Below are 11,220 nucleotides of genomic sequence, written 5' to 3' on the forward strand. Positions count from 1 at the left end.
GTAAAAGAAATCAATCCATCCTGTGCGCAATTGACTGCCTCAGCCAACGTAGACCAAACCCAAAAATAGTAGTCATGCAAAAAGTTAAGGGTATTTTTAAACTAAGATAAATAGGTTTTTAAACCAATGCAAAAAGGCACCTCTGTTTACAAACAGACCAGACAACAATGATCTCAAGTTTATTGCTCCTCAACTGGAGAAGCAGGTTGCCACTAGAAGAGAAAATGGAAACAGTCATTAGCATAAAAAGATATCGTGGATCTTTTCCTTCAACCCGATAGTAACAGAATGGTGAAACAATCCACTTTTCTAGCTATGCCTCTGACTTAACTAGGCAGCCTAAACTTTGTGACTAACAGCCTCTCTACCACACCAGAATATCAGCAGACACAACATGTCTGAAATTTGGACTGAAACTTTTATCAGAGACAAGCATAATCATGCAGACGAGCAACTAACATGCAGCCTATGGAACATTTATCATTGGAAGTGGGAGCACCTTCAGAATCCAGTATTCACACTTTATCTTGATAATCTATGTAAGGCCATAGACAGTTCTGCTCCCCATTCAACCTACAATCCAAGGCAAATTTTACTGAAGTGATCAAAAAGTATATTTGTATATTGTAATAAGCAAATTGGCATGTGGCCAGATATAAAGGTCTTATCTGTTAGAACATTTAAGAATTCATGAAAGATACATTGTCTGACCACCTTAATTTATCTACTGCACATTCCACAGCTTGTAGTTCTTGAGTATCCAATGGTTAAAACATGCCATTGTTATCCATCCGATTTATTTTGTTTGAACAGAGGTTGTGAGATACTCTCCCCCATTCCATGATACTTTGCTGTAGCTAAAAAAAATATATATATAAATTAGAAGGGAAATAGCTTCCACTCCAACTGTCCTCTTCTGGAGGGGAAAGGCAGAAGGCGGCATTACAGATGGATGGGAGAAGCTTTCAAAATCCACGGTCAGACAGACCCTGGCCATGCAGTTTACATCATTCTATAGACTCTTTTAGAAAACAGCATAGGAAAATAAAATAGAGAAATCAGAAAAAAATAGGGGACACACCACTGCAGCACACTAATGCTTCTTGCCCTTCATCATGATGGATTCACCCTCCAGTCCAACTGCATGTGAAAAGGAGTGCCTCTGCCTGAAAAGGCAAATCGAAATAATGCATTTTTAGTGGACCTATGCTGAACCAGCCTATAGTTGTAAAAGCAACATATTTAGTTCCAACACACCTATCTCATAGTGGCCCTATATGAAATGTTACAGCTTCTGGAGCATTTCCTGTTTCAGAAAGCCAATGGTTGCATCCTAGAATGATTTCCTAGGATGAGACATTACAACAAGAAGGAAGTCAAGGAAAGTGTGGGCCCCTTACTGAATGAGGGAGGCAACCTAGTGACAGAGGATGTGGAAAAAGCTAATGTACTCAATGATTTTTCTGCCTCTGTCTTCACAAACAAGGTCAGCTCCCAGACTACTGCACTGCGCAGCACAATATGGGGAGGAGATGACAAGCCCTCTGTGGAGAAAGAAGTGGTTCAGGACTATTTAGAAAAGCTGGACGAGTACAAGTCCATGGGGCCGGATGCGCTGCATCCGAGGGTGCTAAAGGAGTTGGCGGATGTGATTGCAGAGCCATTGGCCATTATCTTTGAAAATTCATGGCAATCCGGGGAGGTCCCGGATGACTGGAAAAAGGCTAATATAGTGCCCATCTTTAAAAAAGGGAAGGAGGAGGATCCAACGAACTACAGGTCAGTCAGCCTCACTTCAGTCCCTGGAAAAATCATGGAGCAGGTCCTCAAGGAATCAATTCTGAAGCACTTAGAGGAGAGGAAAGTGATCAGGAACAGTCAGCATGGATTCACCAAGGGCAAGTCATGCCTGATTAACCTAATTGCCTTCTAGGACAAGATAACTGGTTCTGTGGATGAGGGGAAAGCAGTGATGTGTTTATTCTTTGACTTTAGCAAAGCTTTTGACACAGTCTCCCACAGTATTCTTGCCAGCAAGTTAAAGAAGTATGGGCTGGATGAATGGACTGTACAGTGGATAAAAAGCTGGCTAGATCATTGGGCTCAACGGGTAGTGATCAATGGCTCCATGTCTAGGTGGCAGCCGATATCAAGCGGAGTGCCCCAAGGGTTGGTCCTGGGGCCAGTTTTGTTCAATATCTTCGTTAATGATCTGGAGGATGGTGTGGACTGCACTCTCAGCAAGTGTGCAAATGACACTAAACTGAGAGGAGTGGTAGATACGCTTGAGGGTAGGGATAGCATACAGAGGGACCTAGGCAAATTAGAGGATTAAGGCCAAAAGAAAATCTAATGAGGTTCAACAAGGACAACTGCCGAGTTTTCCACACTTCGGACGGAAGAATCCCAGCACTGCTACAGACTTGAGACGAATAGCTAGGCAGCAGTTCTGCACAAAGGACCAAGGGTGATAGTGGACAAGAAGCTGGATATGAGTCAACAGTGTGCTCGTGTTGCCAAGAAGGCTAACGGCATTTTTGGGCTGTATAAGCAGGGGTATTGCCAGCAGATCGAGGATGTGATCATTCCCCTCTATTCGACACTGGTGAGGCCTCATCTGGAGTACTGTGTCCAGTTTTGGGCCCCACATTACAGGAAGGATGTGGATAAACTGGAAAGAGTCCAGTGGAGGGCAACAAAAATGATTAGGGGGCTGGAGCACATGTGAGGAGAGGCTGAGGGAACTGGGATGTTTAGTCTGCAGAAGAGAAGAATGAGGGGGGATTTGATAGCTGCTTTCAACTACCTGAAGGAGGTTCCAAAGAGGATGGATCAAGATTGTTCTCTGTGACGCAGATGACAGAACAAGGAGTAATGGTCTCAAGCTGCGGGGGAGGTTTAGCTTGGATATTAGGAAAACTTTTTCAACTAGGAGGGTGGTGAAGCACTGGAATGGGTTACCTAGGGAGGTGGTGGAATCTCCTTCCTTGGAGGTTTTTAAGGTCAGGCTTGACAAAGCCCTGGCTGGGATGATTTAGTTGGGGACTGGTCCTGCTTTGAGCAGGGGGCTGGACTAGATGACCTCCTGAGGTCCCTTCCAACCCTGATGTTCTAGGATTCCAAGTCTCAGCAAACAGAACAATGTACTGCAACAGACACGTGCTGCTTTTTACTCTGAGGTTTACTGTACATTGCACGGATTCCACAAACAACCTTTGTATCCATGTGCTAAATTTAACACCCAAGTTTGAAAATTTTGTCCTTAGTATATTGCAGGACTACAGCAGGATTACAAGGCCTTACAAGTCAGTTGTATTTGAGAGACGAACAGAACCCAGCTCTCTCTCCCACAGTTATGCTGGCTCTGTAATGCTGAGAAATAAAGAACACTAAACAAGTACGTTTACTACAAAGCATACAGGGAGAAAATCTGTTGAAGGTAACATTTCACAGTCCCTTTGCAAAGTAAGACCTGCAGTTCAACACAAACTGTTTCACACAAAGTTCTATCAACAGCTTTGACGACTCCCTTGCCTCACACACTGGGATTTACAAATGCAATTTGTATGTCGTGCATACCAAATCCACCCATTATTCTGAGACCCCAATACTCTAGTGTTTGGGTTAAAAACAAGCCAAGGGAATGTGAAAATCCACACAGTGTATTATTATTTCCTGAAATCAAGTTGAATATTAGCGTTAACAAAATTTTGGGACAAAAACTACACAATAGTGTTCAAAAGAGCGACACATCTTTAAGCATTTTACATTAAGATGTTATATTGTTACCCAAAAGAGTAAGCCAGAAAAAAAAAGGACTAGATAATGTAAAAGGATTAAGGGACAAGGAATTATACACAGTAGAAAAGAAATGAAAACTGTTTACTGTAGCAAAGCCACTGTTTCCCAAGGCAACAGAATAGATTGGGGCATTGCATCTGGAAATGCCAACTTGGTATGGCAAGTGGCCAGGAACGGACTGTGCCATCAACTGACTGGACACTCATACTTACCAGCACCCAGTTTGCTCCGTGGTTTAACATTAAAAAAATATTCTAGTTCTGTGCTCAGTAAAAGTATGTTTTAACATAATGTCATTTAATTAATTCATTCACTAAAACAAAGTTACAAGACAGCACTCACCAAAAGCATACTAACCATTGTAATTTTTTACTGAAGCATCAGTTAAAGTTATCCACTTTGTAGTTATCACATCTAAACAGATACTGACTCATGAAAATTGTAAAAAATCAAAGTACAAAATCTAGAAGTAACAAAGTTTCTACACAATGTCAAATCATTTCTGATAAATACTTGTTTCTGAAGTGATAAACAAAAGCATACAAACTCTGTATAAGATGATCACAAACTTTCCTTCCAAAATGTTTTTTTGGAAATAATGGAACCAACCACATAGTACAACTGTGCCACAAAACTTTGTTTCTTACATTAAAAAATGTTTAATATGTCTGAAAGCACAATGCTTTTTTCACACAGCATTGGAAACATACAGCAGAAGCAGAACAGGATGAGGATGCACAGCTATTATCCACATCTAAAGAACAACACAGCAAAAGTTTTAAACCTCTGCTGCTTTTACCCATCCCTGAAGAGGCAGGAAAAGACTGCACCAGAATGATTGAATCTGTTTCTTTATAACTTTCTACATAAATCCAGAAGAAAAAAATGAGGATGAGAGAGATGTCCTGGGAGGAGACCCATGGGAATATGGCGCACCGAGAGGAGGGTGGGGGGCAGATAAAGAACATGGCAAAAAGTAATCTAATAAAGACATGTGATGTCTGATGGGATTTTATGGAGAAGCCCATGGGGTGATATGAGGGTGATATGAAGAGCTGGATGGGGGATGCCCATAAGCATGGAGGAGCATATATTCTAGTGGGTCCCAAGGGTAAAAGGGGCTATTGGGAGAGTAGGTATCCCAGTTGGTCTGGTCCTCTGGGAAAGTATAGGGAAATATGGGGCAGGCTGGTATCCCAGTGGGAGTACTATGGCCAGCGCTGGGAGGGGCCATCTCTCCTTGTGTCCCCTAGAGGGAATGGGGGGAGGGGAGAGGTAGTGTCTATCCAGGCAGATCTCAGAGGTACAGGAGGGATGTGCCCCGCAAAGATGAAAGAGTGTCCAAGGGTGTTCTGTCCCAGCAGGATGAGGGATAGGTGCACAGAAAGAGATACCCTGTCCCAATGGGCTATATAGCAGGGTACCCCCTGTTCCAGCTGGCTGGGGCAAAGGAGAGGATCCCTCTCTCAGTAGGATATTAGGGGAACTGTTGAGTGCCCCAGTAGGGGTATGTTCTGGTGGGAAGGGTGGCACCCAAGTCAGGAGGGATTCCCCTACAGGACATGGGAGGGGTGCCTGGTCAGGGAGAAGTGTGCCCAGGGGGGATACAGGAGGGCCCTGGAGTGGCTGTTCTGGAGAAATATTGGGGAGGGGAGGTGAATCTTGGGAGAACTCTCCTCACAGGATACTAGGGATTCCGGGGGGGCTGTTCCAGAAAGACAGAGGTCTGTCCCAGGAGGATATGGAAGAGCCCACCCCAGTAGGATATGGGGGGTTCCAGGGCCCCGTGGTGGAGGGCTATCCTGACAGGATATAGAGGGAACAAGAGGAGTTATCACAGAGAGATATGGAGTGGCTCAGAGACAGCTGTCTGGAGGAATATGGAGGAGATGGAGTCGGGGGCGGGAGTTTCCCAGTAGGATCTGGGGACACCAGGGGCTGTCTGGAGGAATATGGGGGTCCCATGGGAGGTCCATCCAAGCAGGATATGGGAAGTCCGGGGGCGGGGGAGGAGGCTGTCCCAGAGGGATGTTGAGGGTTCCTGGGGGACCCAATGCCATTGGGATATGAGGAGTCGTGTGGGGGTGAGGGTTTGTGGGGGACCCGATGACAGCAGAATGGGGGGGTCCTGTGGGGGGAAGGCTGTCCCAAAGGGATGTCAACAGGTCCTGGGAGAGCCCCATGCTGGAAGAATATGGGGAGTCCCAGGGAGGAGGCTGCCCCAGAGAAATGGGGGGGGTCCGTGAGGGGGCAGTACCCAAAGGATATATAGAGTCCGGATGTCCCTACCCGGTAGGATATGGGGAGTCGCATGGGGCGGCATCCCGGCAGACTATGGCGGTCCCGTGGGGCGAGACTGTCCCGAAGGGATGGGGGGGTCCGGATGTCCCGCCGGGATATGGGAAGTCCCGCGGGGAGGGCGTCACGGCGAATATAGGGGAATGGGGAGCCCGGCGGGTTATGGGGGAGGCGAGGCGCCGCACTCACTTTTTGTGCTTGTCCCTCCTGCCGGCCGCCGCGGACTGCTTGGGCCGCCGCCTCCGGGCCTGCAGGGCCAGCACTGGGGAGAGACGGGCACAGGTTAATGGGCGCGCGGGGACTTTCCTCAGCCCCACCTCGAGGAGCCGCTACCGCTGCCGGGCTCCCGCAGCCGCCGGGGACTGTACCTTTCCGGGAGCTCATCGCTTCTGCCCCGCCGCCGGCCCCTCACCCGCCGCCCGCCAGCCCGGTCCGAGCGCCGGGCACGGAGCAGCAGCAGCCCCTCCAGCGAGCGCGCAGGCGCAGCCCCCCCGCCAGGGCCGGCGAGGGACAGAAGGGGCGGGACGGTGAGAGGGCGGGCAGGTGCCGCCCAGGCCGCGGGTCTCCAGCGCCTTCCCTTCCCTACTGGCTCCGTTAATGCCTCCAAGCCTTCCCCAGGGTCCCAAGAGCGACACCTCGCGTCCCCAGGGAGACCGGGGGCCTTTGCGCTAGGCACTGTACACACAGTACTAATAGGCAGGTCCTGCCCCAGGGACCTTACGCACAAGGAGGCAGAGAAAAGAAGACCAGGCTGCTGGGGGGAAGCTACTTGTCCCACCTGGCCCACGGGCTCACAGCCAGGAACAGAGCCCAACTCTCCCACCCCCTACCCTGGTACTTTGGCTGCTGGACCCCACTGTTTCCTTCTCTTCACCACTCTCTGTTTCATGTTAGAAAAAGGTTCTAAGCAGTACTCTCTATTCATGTTTCCTAATACTGTCTAATATATATTCCTGTAACCTTTTTTGTTTTGAGAACCTCTAACAACTCCATTACTTGCAGCAGGACTTGGATTTTGGCAGCGGAACAGCCCTGAGATCAGAGAGATGCCTTTTGCTAGTGAGATGAAATCCCATTCAAAGTTGGCCTAGTTATAAACTGTTCAAAATTACCCTTCTTCCTAGTATGCTCCAAATCCTGAGCAAAGTGAAGGCCCTCAGTTCAGCATTACACACACAGCTGGTACACTGTATGAGTCACATTTACATTGCACTGGGAACTCCTAGGAGCAGAGGGTCCTCCCAGCTGCTGCCAGTTTAGCTGTGGTAGTAGGACAGGGAGAGAAAGACACTGACCGTTTCCCTTTTGGGATATCACATGAAGAAAGAATTGGACAAGAACCCAAAAAGAGGAGACTGTGGTGCATAATGGAAGTTGTAGTCTGATGAAACAACACAGCCCACAGAGGAGACTGGGAACATGAGGTACCTGGACTACCACTTCCATAAGGCACTGTGCTGACATTTCTAAATTTAAATATTTTGGTTTTCTAGTTTTTGCCAAAAAGTCAAAAATTTCCATGGGGCAGGGAAATGTCAACCAACTCTTCTATTCATGCATAGGTCACCCACTGTTTCAAAGTGTTATTCAACCTCCTCTAGTGTTTCTCATGTAAGAAAAAACATCTCTCTTACAATCCCATATGGTTAGTCTGGTGGATCAAGTGGTGCAACTCTGTACTTTACTACTGAAGGTTCTGTATTCAGATACTGCTGACACATGATCAGGGACAGCTCTGCATAACTAAAGCTGATGCTGATCAGTGCAAGATCTGCCACTGCCAACAATACATTACTTCATCAGTGATGAAGTACCTGATATAATGTTAATCAATGAGACCTGTCTGGATGACACTGCAGGCCCTGTGCCAGCCCACCTCAGACACACACACCACCCTCCAGGACAGTCAGTACACCACAGATCTAGACAGGATAAGAAAGCAGGGGAGAACGGCATTCATCATCTCTGCAAATATTAAGAGGAAGAGATGTCTTCAGGTGAGGTAAGACAACTTCATTTGAATTCATTCATCTGACAATAGAAACCAAAGTCAACATAGATTTTACGCTTATTTGCAGACCACCACAGACAAGAAGATTCATAAAAGAGTTCACTGACACTTTGTCAGTGATGGTGAAATACCCCACACTTGTCATCCTGGGAGATTTCAATGCTCACAGTAACAAGGCTGCAGATGCAAAACCTCCAACATTCATCTCACTTGACCCACTAGGACTTTCACAGGTCATCTCTAGTCCAACCCACACAGCTGGTCATACCCTGGACATGATCTCCAGCCTAGCTATCATGATAGAAGACATTCCAACCTACCCAGTGTCTTGGCCACACCATCACCCCATACAGGGAGTGGGAAGAGACCATCCAGCACTCTAGCAACAAAAAAGACCAATGATCCTGATTTAACCTTAAGGACTCCAACAAATTCTAAAACCTGATGAAGGATAACCAGTCAGAGACTTGGAGAATCATTACCATTCTACAGTGCTCTCAGCCATTAACACGCTGGCCTTACAAATGGCCCCTTCTTCGCCATCACTCACACAGATCTCCTTGGTTTTCAGATATCCTGTGTGGGTGAAGAGTGAGGGGCAGAAACTCAAGCACTGATGGCTTAAAACAAAGGCTGATTCAGACAGTATGAAACAACAAATTCCTCAAAGCCTATGCTAAGCCTGTATTACTGGCCAAGAGAATGTTCCTATTAACCTCTACTGAGGCTGCCAAATCCTGCCACAAGGAGCTATCTAGGTGGTAAATTGCTTCATTAATCCTGAGTGCCTACAGTCTGCATCAGAGCTAAGCACCAAGCAGTGCAAATAACTATCATCCTACTTTGCTGAAAAGATCACACACATTCAGGAAGCCTTGTCAAACAGGATAGTCATCTCTGTCTGCAACTGCCCACCAACAGCCCATCTGATTTCTCAGAGTTTAATACATCTACTCATCAAGAAGTTCTGGATACGTCTGTTATCCTAACAGCATCACAATGCAACAGCAAGCTAACAACATACTGATCTTTAACATTATTGTGTGGTATATGTATGGAGGATAATTACAAACATGCAAAATTATGTTATCAAAATGTGTCTGCCAGGAAAGGTTAAAGTTACTACACTCTAGACAAAGAAATGTGCTTCTGCCACGTGGAAGGTATTTCCAAGGTACATTAACAGACAATGGGATGCAAATTACATAGAAGATAAACAGGACCATCAAGCAGATAGGGTGAGGAGCTTTCCTTCTGCTGTGATGCTCGGAGGTTGAATTTTCAGGGAACAGATCAATTTGCATTTTAGCAAACACCAGCAGGGGAAGAAACCAGCATGAAACTTCCTTCGCCACCAAACTCCATGTTGCCTTCCTCACAGCTTGAATGAACTTTACTTTGGGGGTTAATCTTTGGAAGAATATATTTCAAAGGTGCACAGAACCTCAGGTTATCTGTCAACAAAGATGACAAAGAAACAGGGGCAGCTCTAGGTATTTTACCGCCCCAAGCACGGCAGGCAGGCTGCCTTTGGTGGCTTGCCTGCAGGAGGTCCCTGGTCCTGCGGATTTGGCGGCACGCCTGCTGGAGGTCCGCCGAAGGCAACCTGCCTGCTGCCCTCGCGGCAATTGGCAGAGTGCCCCCTGTGGCTTGCCGCCCCAGGCAAGCGCCTGGTTTGCTGGTGCTTGGAGCCGCCCCTGCAAAGAAACCAAACATTTTGGACTTTGTGGGAGATTCTGAGCAAATGGGTGATCAGCCCTCTTGCTGGAAGGTAGATTGGTAAGGAAACTACCTTGAATGAAGGCTGTACCTAGTTTTGTTAAGTCTTAACCTCTAAAAAAGCATTTCTCATCTTTATTTGCTTGTAACCTTTTCTAGCTCTATCCTTTACACTCAGTTAAAATACTATCTTCTTCAGTTAAGAAATTTGTTTTACTTTTAATTTAAACAAACCCAGTGCTGTGTTTGATTTAAAATGAATGTTAACTCCACTAAATGTGGCAAGCTGGTAGGTATTGTATCTTCAAAGAAACAAACAAACCTTAATATCTTTCTGCATGGTTCAGGAGAGGGATGAACATTGCACAGTACATGGTTTTGGGAAAATTTGGGACTGGGGATTGTTGGGGTCATCTTGTCAGGTGTAACCAAGGCTGGTGGAGGCCAGAGTGTGGCAGTGGTGTAACAACCAGGGTACTGGAATCAGAACTCCTGAGTCAGAGCTCCTTAACACAGAGACACACAGTGCATGTGTATATGCTGTCTGGAAGAATCCACACAAGAGAGTTACAGCAGCAGAGCATTTTGGGCACTCAGGATTACAGGGCAGACAGAGACACCACAACTCACAGGTCTGGATTGCATTCCAGGATATAACAACCTGTCACAGGGCAGCCCCTCCTGGAGCACCCTCCTGCAGCAGGCAAAAGTGAGGCAGGTGTGCCTGTTTCAGTTTCATTCCTTCGGACACTCAAGATATAATATCTAAAAGATCATTTAACAGTTCTTGGACAAAGACCATGGTCAACAGCTTCTCTCCTGTGGCGCAGTGGAATTCTCAACAATATGAGTAGAGCCTTTCCGTGTGGGAGACAGAAACTTTGCAGGTGGTCTGGGAGTGTAGAATGAACTCCCTTTGGAATTAAGGACTATCACAAATTTCACTACTTTCCACTCCAAGTGCAGGACATTTTTTGACCTTGCCTTCTCTAATATTAACACATAGCAACTAGTATATTTTAACAAAAACAAAAAAACAGATACCAGAACAAGACACTGCACCTCACACGCTTCTCCCTCTGGAGAATGGATGAGAGAACAAATACCACATGACATATGTATAGTCATGTTGTTTAAGGCATTGCTTGAAGGCCTTCATATACTACGGTGATAAGCGCAGTATTCAAACCTATATAGAATAGAATTTACTTTAAAAAACACCTAGGAAATTGCATATAAGAAACTACGTTAAAAGAATGTCATTAAGGTTGCAAAGTCAAACATTCAAAAGCTAGGAAATGCTAGATTTAATGTTCCCTGAGCTCCAATACTCTTCTTCATATATCATATTAAATGAAGTAAAGTCCTTTCAGAGTTCTGCCTCATTCGAT

General features: G+C 46.2%; 1 protein-coding gene across 8 annotated transcripts in view; it reads right to left on the bottom strand.

Annotated features, from left to right (window-relative positions):
* SRPK2 (SRSF protein kinase 2) overlaps window positions 1-6,590 on the bottom strand; it is a 323,924-nt gene extending 317,334 nt beyond the window's left edge. For 2 of the 8 annotated variants that reach the window (XM_075064657.1, XM_075064643.1), the window contains exon 1: window positions 6,289-6,357. Coding sequence is in view for 5 of the 8 variants with exons in the window: in XM_075064662.1 (XP_074920763.1) it covers window positions 6,289-6,361; window positions 6,468-6,483 (89 nt within the window). In the remaining 3 variants the exon portion in view is untranslated. Of the gene's footprint in view, window positions 1-6,288; window positions 6,362-6,467 lie in introns of those variants that run through there. The other 6 variants (XM_075064668.1, XM_075064662.1, XM_032787351.2 and 3 more) reach the window with 6 other exon arrangements.
* Window positions 6,591-11,220: the final 4,630 nt, after the last annotated feature.

Source organism: Chelonoidis abingdonii, chromosome 1 (assembly GCF_003597395.2).
Source record: "Chelonoidis abingdonii isolate Lonesome George chromosome 1, CheloAbing_2.0, whole genome shotgun sequence".
In the NCBI taxonomy this organism is placed as follows: domain Eukaryota; kingdom Metazoa; phylum Chordata; order Testudines; family Testudinidae; genus Chelonoidis; species Chelonoidis abingdonii.